The sequence below is a fragment of the Equus caballus genome, chromosome 10 (genome assembly GCF_041296265.1).
Source record: "Equus caballus isolate H_3958 breed thoroughbred chromosome 10, TB-T2T, whole genome shotgun sequence".
Lineage (NCBI taxonomy): Eukaryota > Metazoa > Chordata > Mammalia > Perissodactyla > Equidae > Equus > Equus caballus.
Genome location: NC_091693.1, coordinates 83,947,939 through 83,961,406, shown reverse-complemented (window position 1 = coordinate 83,961,406; position 13,468 = coordinate 83,947,939). Strand labels below are relative to the sequence as shown.

Genomic DNA, 13,468 nt, shown 5'->3' with positions numbered 1-13,468 from the left:
CAGAAGGAAGACTACACGTCCCAGCCTCTCTTGTGGCTAGATGTGGCCTCATGACTAATGGGATAAAGCAGAAGCAGTATTTGCAACATCTCAGAAGTGCCCCTGAAGAGAGAGAGCACTTTAAGATGCCCACCACCACTCCCTCACCTTGATCCTCCTTCCTACTGCGTAGAATACTAATTGATGGCTAGCCCTCCAGGACCACCTCTGACCAAGATATGGCCTTGGGAATAGACACTACAAGGCAGAGCAACGAGACAGACAGAACCTGATTTCCTGATACTGTTGAGTACCATTAAATCCTTGAGCACCTACCTATGAACATCCCCTATGTAAGAGAGAAATAAACTGCTTTACCTTACATTAAAAACCATATATATATATATATATATTTTTTTTTTTTTTAAAGGAAGATTAGCCCTGAGCTAATATCTGTCTCCAATCCTCCTTTTCTTTCTACTGATGAAGATTGGCCCTGAGCTAACATCCATGTCCATCTTCCTCTATTTTATATTTGGGAGGCCTGCCACAGCACGGCTTGATAAGCAGTGCATACGTAGGTCTGTGCCCGGGATCTGAGGCGGCAAACATCGAGCTGCTGAAGCAGAGTACATGAATTTAACTACTATGCCACTGGGCTGGCCCCACTTATATGTATTTTATGCCACACATACAAACCTAACCTTAGCCACTAGTATGGTTTATTGCAATAGTGTTTATACTAGTGAGTGATAGGAAACTACTAGCCTAGATACCCAATTAAGATTCAATGATGCTACATTCATCCACAGGGGTAATATTTAATATACTTAGGATAATTACCTACGTAAAAATGGTTCTAACATTACGTAGTTAAAAAACCGCAGGGTACAAAATAGTTCGTGTAATATTGCAGACATAAAAAGTCCAAAAAAATAGATAAAACAATTCAGAAAATGGCATCTTAGAAAATAAAATTACAGGTAATTTTCATTTTCTTCTTTTAATTCCCTATATTTGCTAAGTATTCTATAATAAATACGCATTATTTTGATAATAAAAGTTACATAAACCAGAAGCTGATATTAAATAATTTGTTACTCAAAAATAATAACAGCTTTACCTTGGTGACTTGGAAGCAATTTAACACATTTTTGGAAATACAATATTAAAACATCATCAATTGCTGGGCTTCCCTAATTCAGAAGCGAGAAAGTGTTAGCTGGGAGCAGTGGTAACAGAAATAACTTTGTGGATCTTTGTATGGTTTTACTGCTATTTCATCTCTCTGGACAATTATTAAATGAGGAAATTTCTCTTATGTTGATACCTGGAGAATGGATAACAAAGGCCTGTCTCTACTATTTACGATTCCTATTTCCTGGATGGAAACTGTTCATCCAGCAGTTATTTATTCAGCACGCACAATGTATCAGAACCTGTGGAAGGCTATGTCAGTACAGCACATCCTTGCAGACCCTTGAAGTTTAACAGGTGATAAGGTAGCCACCCAAAGTAGAAATCTGCTAATAGGCATTTGCCCACCATGTCTCTCAATCCTGGTTGAGAGTACAGGTATTAAAGTACTTGATTTAGCTTAGGTAGGAAAAAGTGAAGAGAAAGATGAACCCTCATAAGAAGAGATTCTCATAAAGGTGATCCTGAAAGAAATACCCTCCAATGTCTCACGCAGAATCAAGACAAGAAATCTTCAGTATCGAGAACACCGTCTAAACTAAACACGAAGTCTCCTAGTGGAAAGAGCCGTCCTCACCGCCACAGAGCGTGAGAACCTGCTTCCTATAGGACCATTCCCATTAGGGCCCAGAGAACCACTGCAGGGGAGGCTGACCAAGCAGGCAAGTCCCAGAGAAAAGGAGAAGTACCCATCATGCTTCCTGCCACTTTCAGACTCGGATCCCACTCGGTTTCCTATTTCCAAGACTGAATAACGTTACATCGACAAGCCACAGCGTGAGTTCCCATTGATGGCTCGTCCTGACTCATTCCTGTCCCTTTAAGCCAGCGACAGAAGTGAGACCAGAATCTCCACCTGCCTTGTTTCGCTTTTGTCTCAAAACAATGCTAGGAGGCAGCTATTCCCCAGGTGAGGAGGTGGAGGTCTGACTTGGCCAAAGCCGCCCTGCGAGATCAGGGCAGCATCAGAAAGGGACCCTGGTCTTTCGCCTCCTGGCAAGAGGGTGAGTTTAAGAGTCTGATGAACCTGGACTCAAATTCCTGCTCTGCCCCTGACCAGCTTTACGATCTTGGCTAAATCAATGCAACAGGATCGTTGTAAGGATTACATGATATTTTTAAAATGCTTATCCCAGTGTCTGACATATAGTAAGGATTCAGCAAATGCAAAACTTATTCCTATCTTGAAAGAAAGGCATATCACTGACACAGTACTAGATATAAAAAGGCAAAAATGAAAATGAGTCAATAACCCTTACGGGCTAATATTCCACGAGTCTATAAAATATGCTCTTACTGTGAAAGGAAAAGAATAAAGCCAGGAGAAATGGGATACATCTGTCAACCAACTTTTTTCTTTTTAAATAGAGTTACTAACTGATGACTAAATATAAAAGGATGAACAATGACAGTGATTGGACAAAATAAATAGATCCCCGTTTCAAGGAATTAGCTAAATTCCTGGATAGAATTAGGATAATTCTTAGACAAAATTAGCTTCAAGAGACTTAACTCAGGCAAAAAATATTTGAGGATCATTTCAAGGTTAACAACCAAAATAACAAACCAATTTCTATGGAGGCAAAAAGCCAGCCTGCTTTTTCAAGTGAGAATCCAGCACATCACAAAATGGAATTTAACTCTTTCTGCACATCAGCCACCGGAGAGAGAGAATGCTTGCAGGAGAGAAAACAAAACCATGCCTTTTCCAGGAATACAAGAGCTTACATTTGAAGGCCAATTTATAGAAGCCTTTATTAATGGGCCTTCCTATAATGACAGGAATGAGCTATTTTATCTTTCAGGTAACGGAGATGGAAGCGGGGGGAAAAAAAGAAGAAAGAAAAAAAATTATGAATTGAGTACTACAGAATATATTGTATAATGATGTATAACTACATAACGATGAATTTGTATTCAGAAAAAGTTCCCAAAGGTCAAATTCAGTAGCATGGTGGGAATCATTAAAAAAAAAGGTTCATAATTACACATATTGTATAGAATTAAACTGAAGAAACAAGGTGGGGGTATTTTTTTAGGGGAAAGCTTTTTCAAAAATCAATTTGCTTCAAGACTCCAAACAAAATACTTCCCATGGGGCTTCTGAGTCTTAACTCCTGCTGGCATTACAGAGACATTTAGGGTTGGCTTCTTCTCAGTCTCCTCTATACTAAATGCTGCCCAGCTGCAAGGGGCTTTTTCTCCCATCCCCTCCGCCACGCCCCCTGCCAGGCTAGATTTGGGAAGGGCTGCCTCACCCCTGGGGGAATGGAGCTGTGAATGAACACCTCCCAGGTTCCAGAATGCAGACCGTGAGTGGAGCACCGCCACCAGACCTTTAGGCTCAGGTTTGAAACAGGAATCTGCCAGCCCCCAAAAGGGAGAATGAAGAGGTAAGTGCTCTTCACAAAAGACCTGGGGGAACTTCTCTGAACTCAAAAATGATAAAACAGGGGCCAGCCCGGTGGCGCAGTGGTTCAGTTCGTACGTTCCACTTTGGCAGCCCGGGATTTGCTGGTTCGGATCCCGGGTGTGGACCTAAGCACCACTTGACAAGCCATGCTGTGGCAGGCGTCCCACATATAAAGTAGAGGAAGATGGGCACGGATGTTAGCTCAGGGCCAGGCTTCCTCAGCAAAAAGAGGAGGATTTGTGATGGATGTTAGCTCAGGGGTAATCTTCCTCAAAAAAAGAAAAATGATAAAACAGGAAACAATCACCATGGGGCCTGTGCTAAGAAGTTTTACAAAACATCAGAAGAGGAGCATTGATTTATTGACAGAAGAGTTTTACGAGTTTTGTGAGGCACAAGGGAATAGGACTTTTACAAAACAAAAACAGGCTATGAGTAGAGAAGAACAAGCCAATGTAGGAAATTAAAGGAAAGTAAAAATCACTGTATTAAAATTGATGTTCTGGGCCAGCCTGGTGGCATAGCGGTTAAGTTCGTGCACTCTTCAGCAGCCCTCGGTTTGCAGGTTCAGATCCCAGGCAGAGACCTAGCATGGCTCACCAAGCCACGCTGAGGCAGCGTCCCACATAAAGTGGAGGAAGACTGGCGCAGATGTTAGCTCAGCAACAATCTTCCTCAGGCAAAAAGAGGAAGACTGGCAACAGATGTTAGCTCAGAGCCAATCTTCCTCACAAACACAAAAATCATGTTAAAGGCAGTAAGTAGTAGACTTGACAGAGCAAGAGGCTGGGCTGTGTAAGATACTTCAATTTGAGAAAAATGACTAAAACATTAAAAAGGTTAAAGTTGTTAAAATATTAAAATACTTCCATATTGGCTGGTAATAGTCCCCTTGTGGGACTTCCCTAAGATCCTGCAACTAAGGGTAACTCCTGGGTACAGCAGGGGGCCTCCAGGACTCTGCTCCAGCACTAACACCAGTGTTTGTTTGAAGTGCCCTGTGCAAGGCTGGCTGCCAAACCAATTGTTAAATATTGCGAATATCATTCCTTGGATCTAACCCAAGAAGAATAGGCATGACCAGTCTAAAAAGAGAACAAAGAGAGCAGAAATAATAATTAAAATTATAACTGAAGGAAGTTTTCTGGATTTAAAGATCTGAATCTTAAAGAAAAATCAAGGGGCCGGCCGCGTGGCCGAGCGGTTAAGTTCGCGTGCTCCACTGCAGGCGGCCCAGTGTTTCGTTGGTTCGAATCCTGGGCGCGGACATGGCACTGCTCACCAAACCACGCTGAGGCAGCGTCCCACATACCACAACTAGAAGGACCCACAACAAAGAATATACAACTATGTACCGGGGGGCTTTGGGGAGAAAAAGGAAAAAGAATACAAAAAAACCTTCAAAAAAAAAAAAAAAAGTTGAGAGTCTAGAAGATTCTATCATGAATGTATCTGACCATTCAATGATCAGATAATTCCATGCATAGACACTTACCCCACACACTACTGCTCCTACTAGCAGCTAATACTTCAGCCACTGATGCATTTAATCCTTAAGACGATCCAATGATGTGGGTACTATTGCTATGTCAATTTTATGCAGGAGGAAACTGAGGCACAGAGAGGTTAAATGCTTCACCCAGAGCCAGCCACACAGCTAGTAAGTGGTGACCTGAGACGCGAAGGAAGGCTGTGCCCATAACCTCTCTGCTAAAGCACAGTTCACCAAAGCTGACGCCTTTGTCTAAGAACCAAGTATAGCCTGATGACAAAACTTTCATAAATTAAACGTTTTTCTTCCTTTTTAAATGACCAGAAACATTTAAATCATCAAGTACTTGCATAGCATAGCACTTAGTGCCAGGCATGTGCTAGGCAAGTTACAAATGTTATTGCGCCTGATCGCCATGACAAGCCTGGGAGGGAGCTGCCATCCTCATCCCCCTGGGCAGATAAGGAAACAGAAGCACAGAGAGGTGTCCAGCGAGGGGTCCAACATCACACAGCTGGCAGGTGGCAGAGCAGGGAATGCAAACCCTGGCCATCTGTAGGGTTCGTAGATGGTGCTACTTTAAACACCATAAAACATGCCGAAGAAGCAGCTAATATAACTTTTAAATTAATCCTAAATTACTGCTTTATGAAAATCAGATATGGAAATCAAAGCATCACTTCATGTCATTACAGGCAAACAGTCATTGGGTCCTATTCTCAAATCTAACACAATAATCTAAACCAAAAAACTGCACATGAAAGCAAAGTCCCCAGAGACGATCATGAAAATCACAATCAGGCCAAGATTGTCTTATAAAAAATAAATAATATTATATAGCCATGTGTAAATTATAAACACAATCTATACTCTAATAGTCATTAAGACTTCATTTCTTAGTTAAACCATTGTAATGTCCTCTTAGCTAAGATGTAAGACAAATGACTTTCTCCAATACAACTTAAAACATTCCTTCAAGTGATTTTCTTTTCATCTTGTGGTATTAAAGTAAGACCATATTAATTCTATTTGGATTTCAATATACACTCTGAGATGAATTGCAAACATATGAAGCAAATAACATCAACAATAACAAATAAAATGTATAATAAGGATGAAACAGAAAGTCTTACCCAAACTGTATAGAGAATATTGTACAGATATGTGAAAAAGACTGTAAATATGGGTAACAGATGAATCCATATCATTAAGAATTACATACTATATTTATCCTTAACAATAAACTTGGGATAATGGAACAAACCAACCAAATGAAGTTTATCTTTAATATAAAATTGATTACTATATTCAAGTTTTTATTGTTGACTATTAACAGTAATATCCATCAATAATATGAAATTATTTTGGCTACCTCTGGCTTCATGTGATGTCCTCATTTCACTTTCTGTTCTCTCTTCAAAGTCTTCTTTGACATCATCAGCATGCTGGTCTCTGAGAAAAATAGGTGTTTCAATATTTTGTAATAAAAGTGTTTAAAAAAATGGTTCAGCACTGCACCTCGCAGCTGTTTTTCTTAATTTAAAAACAAATGGTACCACTAAATTGTCAGAAAGGATTTTTAGTTCTACTAAGAGGATTAATACTAATAACCTCTAAAACTTTCCATTTTCCTCATTATTAATTTTCATTTACTGTTCAGAAAGGAGATTTTAAAGCTAAGAATGGTATTAAGGTTAACTGTTCCGGAAAATGTAGCTACTGAATAATTCAATTTCAAATTGGGACATGTATTCATGAGGAATTTTACTTGCACTGTTTGGTAAGACTACAATTTAAAGAAAGAAATGCTTTGAAAGTCCATACCATTTAATCAAGTCCCTAAACGCTACTCAGCTCCGGCTTTTGGAATTGAGGTTGAGAGTGGCCCAAGAGAATCAAAGTCAATACTAGGAAGCTTTTCCTGGCTTAATCAGGTCAAATCCACAGGCTGAACTGATCCCACCTCTTTCTGACCAGGAACGACCTAATGCTAATGCAAACATGTTGAGGATGCTCTATAATGGAATGGACCCATTACGATCTTGATTCAGAACTCTATCCCTAAGTCAGGGACAAAAATGGCTTTCAAGGGAACCAGGTACAGCCTACTTATATTTTCTTTAAAGCTAAATTTCAGGGATTTACAATTTTTCAACCTACTCTATTACATTCTCAGAGTTCAAAATAAATCCCACTTTGCAATTTCCTGGGGTATATATATATTTCCTGCAATATCGGGGTATGATATTTGGCCTACACACTTTATTTGCTTTGTAATACTCTGTATTTATGATGCTCTATTGTTTCCCATGTGTTGTCACCTTTAAAACAAATCCATCCTGAGTTTCTTGAAGACTCAGACCATACTTCTACCGTTAAGTTTTAACAAAAGGGCAAATACATTTGAAACCAAATACCCCAACAAAATATAAAGGAGTTTCATAGTCTTAATTACAAAGGCATTAATTTATTCTCCATTTGGAATGATGATAACTTAACATAATGATGCTAATGCAGTAAACATGCAATAAATAAATGTTCATTCCTTCTTAGAAAGATCATTTCCAGGGACGTATGTGAAATTTCACTTTAAATCTGAGCTCCCTGACTTAGTTCACAGCGAAAACAGCTTTCCACAACTGCTGAAGAGTACCTGCTTATTTGAGAATGGGAAAGAGTCACTACCATTATGCAATAAAAGTATTTTTTTCCAAGAGAAATCACTTAACTGACTGTGGAGGCTCTTATTTCACAGAAAGTGGGGAGATGGAGGATAGTAAAAACAAATAGAAGAAAATCACTGAAAATTGGAGAAAGGGTATTAGTTGAAGTGATAATAGAAAACACTGTCTTCTCTGCAAAAACCATGCTGAAGTTATTCTTGGTAATTACAACATTTTAAAATCCAGTTACTATGCTAAAATTAGCTTACGTGATCTTCTCAATTTATTTTCTGTTAAATTGGAAATAATACTCTGTCTGAGACCACAAATCTATCCCAGTAAGTATTGTGACCACTGAAGTAAGCTGTTTGTGGATGGCTATATGAATACCTATTAGAAACAGTCATACACTAGTGATATAACTTAAAATTGGCATTTCTCAGAGTCAAAGAAAATAAATTCCCAATTACTTATTGTAGATTTCCTAAAAGCTTTGCTAAATGGTTTGGTAAGGAAAAAAAAAAAGACAAACTGAGCCCAGAGGCTAAAATTAAGTCTCAGAATTTTCTGTATATTTCAGTTTTTATGATTGGAATTGTCCCATGATAATTAACAGTAACATTTTTGTGGCTTTAATAAAGCATATTATTCTTTTAAAGTAAGCTTTACTAAAATAAAGGTATAATACTTAAGTACGAGGAAAGTTCTTTTGTATTCTTATGTCCAAATACAACACCAATGACTTATTTTATAAAATGTAAGAAAAGATCCATTTTCTAAGAGAGAACAGAGAAACAAAAGGAAAATAAGACCTCTGACCCAAAAAGTTTCTTCATGCCTGGAACTGCCCTAATCTATCCCAAAAGAGAAGCAAATGGAAGCTACTGCTCTGATATTATTTATGTTGCTTCATTACAGGAGCAGGATCTGTTTCCACTTTCCCTTCTTTAACTCATGGTATTTCATTAAACTGAACCCACGTAAACTCGGGACAATACAAGCATAGATATTTATCTTTACCAAACACAATTCAAATAAAGGAGTCCACAAGAGGGTTTATGGAATGTTTTATTTCCAATTAATATACTGATTCTGCTAATCCCTTAAAATTAAAAGCGACTAAGCCCCTTGGATGTTTCCTTTAGCCAGAGGATTGGAGGGGTGGGGTAGGGTCGGGGGGCAATCCGAGCAGTCTATTAGAACACGCATTGTGAAACAGATGGATGAATGGAACCACTGAAGTGAGCAGAATCCTCATCAAACACATCCAGAAACGTGGAAGCAGTTAATAAGAAGAAAAGTTAACATTCTTAAGAACATACCATGCACCGAAGACTGGCTGAGCTCTTTACATGTCCAACATTTTATAACAATCATTAGAAGAAGGTTCTATTGTTACATCCACTGAAACTTAAAGAGGTAAATCTCAAATAAGCATAGTACCAGGCCTTACTGACATCAAAATCCCTAACTAGATTCAATTATTATGTAGCTTTTATTCTGTTTTTCCAGAACACTGCACACATTCTTGTTAGATGGAGTTAAAGAGAATTTGTCTTCTTGTGCCATAATCTTATTTTCAAATTGTTTTTGATTGATAAGGTCAGGAATGAAGAATCTGACTCAACAATATTCTTGTTTTGTATTTTATTTAAAATAAAAATGTTTTCTCAATTGGGCAATCAATATTTCTCTCTCCTATAAGGTTAGGAATTTCCTTGCTACTTCTGATTGAATAGGTACTGTGATGGATTTCTTTCTCTGCACAAATGAAATCCTTGATCTAGGATTTCAACTTCCTAAGCAAAAATTTTTTCTAGCTGCACAGTCTTCCGATTACAGACAAAATATGTTTATATCAGAATGTCAAACTCTGTGATAATATTATAATGTACTCTGGAAACACAGTACAAGATATGCTATTTGACAGATTTTTTAAAAAATTGACAACCAAAAATATTTTTATGTTGTATTTTAATGCTACAATTTTGTTCTACATAAAAACTTCTTTATCTTCTCCTCTTGATTGACATTTTTCATTACGCACAATTTCATCTAGGAAGGGGGTACAAGCTGACCAGGCATGGAGGTAGACAACTATAACATGGAGCAAGCAGCCCAGCAGTGGCTACACGTATGGTCTTCGGAAGCGAACAGACCTGGTTCAAATTTCAGCCCTGTTACTTACTAGATCTGTACGACTTTTAGCAAGTTACTTAACTTTCCTAATTCTCAGCTGCATCATCTTTAAAACAAGGATAATAAATCATTTACGTCATGGGCATTTTGAGGATAACAATGTATACAATAATGTATAGAAACTACTAAGCACACAGCCAGATATGTAAGAAGTGCACGATAAATGGCAGCTATTACTATCTAAAAATTACTTACATTTTAGGATAAAATTAATCTACTGACACTTATTAAGTTTTAAAACAGTGTTTAGAATAATGGTTACGAGCCAGACTGCAGCCACACTGCCTGGGTCTGCTACTTACTGTCGGTGTAACCTGTAACCAACAGAGGTTCTGTGTTCATGGGATGGGGATGTAACGACAGCACCCACCCCACACACGGCATGGTAAGGACCAAATGAGCAAACGCATGTAAAAGCATCTAGAAAAGCGCCTGCAACACAGCGATTTCTCTTGGGACTTTTGGGTTTTCCACAACCAATTTATTTCAACATTTCTTTAGCTTGAATTGAAATCTAATCACAGCTAAAATCTTACTCAGGAACGTTCTTTAGGCTTTTAATGAAGACAGTGGAATCCACTCCAATGGAAAAATGTATTCTTTACGAGCCAGCATTCTCTTTGTCTCTGCAATTATGTGTCATGCTTTAGATATCTTACTATCTTAAGCTCATTTCGCTTTGTGGTAAACACTAGCCAAACAAACATTAGAAGAGTAAATACATAGTAACAGTATGGCATTTGAATGCAAACAGCTGCATTTCTTCAAGTTTGTTTACTTTTCATTTAAAAACAATCCCTAGCCAATTATGTTTCAATCAGTCCCAGTTTGTTAAAAACAATATTGAAAAAATATGAAACAATAAATTATTTTGTTTCAGTTAAGGGGTTTCAGTCACCTCTCTAAACGCAGCATGAATTTGGCTTGGCTTGGAGTCTCTTTCCAGAATCCAACAGTCTCCCCGTTATCTGTGGGGGATACGTTCCAAGACCGCCAGTGGATGCCTGAAACCACAGATAGTACCGAATCCTATACATATTATGCTTTTTTCCTATATATACATACCTATGATAAAGTTTAATTTATAAATTACGCACAGTAAGAGATTAACAACAACTTCCCTTCAGCATATCCGAATTGCCAGTATCACTACTCTTGTGCTTTGGGGTCCTTACTAAGTAAAATAAGGGTTACTTGAACACAAGTACTGTGATGACATGATAGTCGATCTGATAAGTGACAGGGCTAAGTGACTGTGGGTGGCATATACAGCATGGATATGCTGGACAAAGGGATGATTCATGTCCCAGGTGGGATGGAGCAGGACAACACAAGATTTCATCATCCCCTACTCAGAACGGTGAGCAATTGAAAACTTATAATTTCCTTTCTGGAAGTTTCCATTTAATATTTTTGGACTGCAGGTGACTATGGGTAACCGAAATTGCAGAAAGTGAAACTGTGGATAAGGGGGGACTACTGAATCTTCTTCTGGTCTCATGGGGTCTTTGTTAGAGCTGAAAAGTACCTGCACTCCCCAGGAACAGCGGGGACACATCGAATGCAGTGAGAGCCGTAAAAAAATGTAGGGCTTTCTGTTTTGGACGTTAAAAGGATGTCTTTTGACGTGTCCCCAGCACTGCTTTTTTAACTTCTGGGCTGAGGTGACTCACAGGTAGAAAATCAGAGACTGAGAATCTCAGGGCTACAGGTGAGAGGAACTCCGAAAAAGAGTAGCTAAACGCCTCCCACAAATGAAGAGGACAAGGAGGTCAGCATCTTCAAAGAGATTCAGAAACACGGCAAATAAAACTCGTAGGATCAAAACTTTTATGTCTATGGTATGAAATAAAATTCCTTTTGCGATGATACATTAGCAATAGTTTTAATAGTGTTTTCATAAACATGGTTTCCTATTTATCTAATGACTAAAAATAAAACATTTTGATTAATAAGCCCATTAAATTATAATTTAGCATAAGGAACACATGTTAGTGAAGACAAGGAATACAAGGAGTAAAGACAGCAGATATCATAAAGATGCCAAGGAAAAAGCCTCCAGAAAAACTAATTCAGCAATTAATTAACCAATCCTCCTATAAAATGAAAACCCTAACCAATAAGGTGAGATTTGGGAAATAAAGATCATGTGTCATAAGAAGAGCAAGATGGCATTACTTTCATGTTGTCATATAAAAGAGAACAGATGTCATGCTTTTCTACTATTTCTAAGAGTCTCCTGAGTCAGGAATTCGTGCTATTCAAGGAGACAGAATAAGACCCTGTTTCAACATTGTTCCAACAACTTCACAGGCAAAACAATAACACAGTCATCTCTTCCTCACACGCTGGATGGCTGCCTTGGTGTCACAGCGGTTGGCATCAGAACTGCGAGTGTTTTAACTAAAACTGAGCTTCTCTCTAGTGCACATCAACAAATGCATAGATTTAACTCAGATTCCCCAAATCTGGAACATTTCAAAGCTTCCACAGCTCTTCATCCCTATCTGCAGCCCATCGACAACCAGGGGGAAGAGGCTTTATGACAGCCGGGGGATGCCTAGTCACTGAAATGACTTTCTCCAACGTCAACACCAGGCCCTCAGGCCCAGAAAACCTTAGGAAGCAAAACAGAGTTTCTGAAGATTCCTAATTAACTTCTGTGTTCTTTTAGAACTTCTGGCTCTAATTTTGTTCTTCTTGATTTTATAGTTTTGCAAAGTAAACAGATGTATACACGCCTATGGTTTCACACTTTACGTTAGCCTGTTTCCCATCTGTTTAATAGGGCCCTCCCCCGGGTACAGACTGGCTCTTGGTGTGACTGGCAGATCTGATTCATCCTAAAAACATAAATCAGATTGACAGCGGCAATTCCTGCAACTGCTCTATGTAATTCTCAGCGTTGAAACACTGATCCTACAACTTGAAAAGCCATTTTAATGGCCTATAATGAACTGAACAGACTGATTTTTCTCCATTAGATTTACGTTAGCAACGGGCTTTGCCTTGCAAGGTAATACAAGCATTTAGCAGGTATTTTAAAAATGCTTTATTGTGTTTCTGTGGTTATGTCTAAGCAGGCTTAAACAACATGGGAGCCTACAACATTAAGTGATTTTTAATAGAGATAGCACCTAATTTAGAAATGCAATTACAAGCAGCTGTAGAACAGATTTCACAAGAATAAGACTGTGGGATAGATGCTGGTACTCTCCAACTGGTACGATGTTGTGAATTATGACTCCAGAGAAAGGTCTTTATATTCAATGATTCCCAAAGCCTGATTTATAGATCACTTCATCCATCACCTGGGGGTGCTTGTTAAAAATGAACTGGGATGCACCTTACACTTCCTGAATCAGTATCTCTCGCGAGGGTATCAAGAAAGCTGCATTTTAACAAGCATCCTGATGATTCTGATGCAAAACAAAGTTTGAGACCCATAGGTTTTATTAAGATATAAAGAGAAATAGATACATTCTTTTACTCAGCTGTAGACACACAGAAATACAAGGTTACCAG

At 38.5% G+C, this 13,468-nt stretch overlaps 1 protein-coding gene across 18 annotated transcripts in view; it reads right to left on the bottom strand.

The window, feature by feature from the left end:
* Nucleotides 1-13,468, bottom strand: part of L3MBTL3 (L3MBTL histone methyl-lysine binding protein 3) — a 112,494-nt gene that overhangs the window by 12,069 nt on the left and 86,957 nt on the right. For all 18 annotated transcript variants that reach the window (XM_070223805.1, XM_023651059.2, XM_005596919.4 and 15 more), the window contains one exon: nt 6,454-6,533. In XM_070223805.1, coding sequence (XP_070079906.1) covers nt 6,454-6,533 — 80 coding nt within the window. The remainder of the gene's footprint in view (nt 1-6,453; nt 6,534-13,468) is intronic.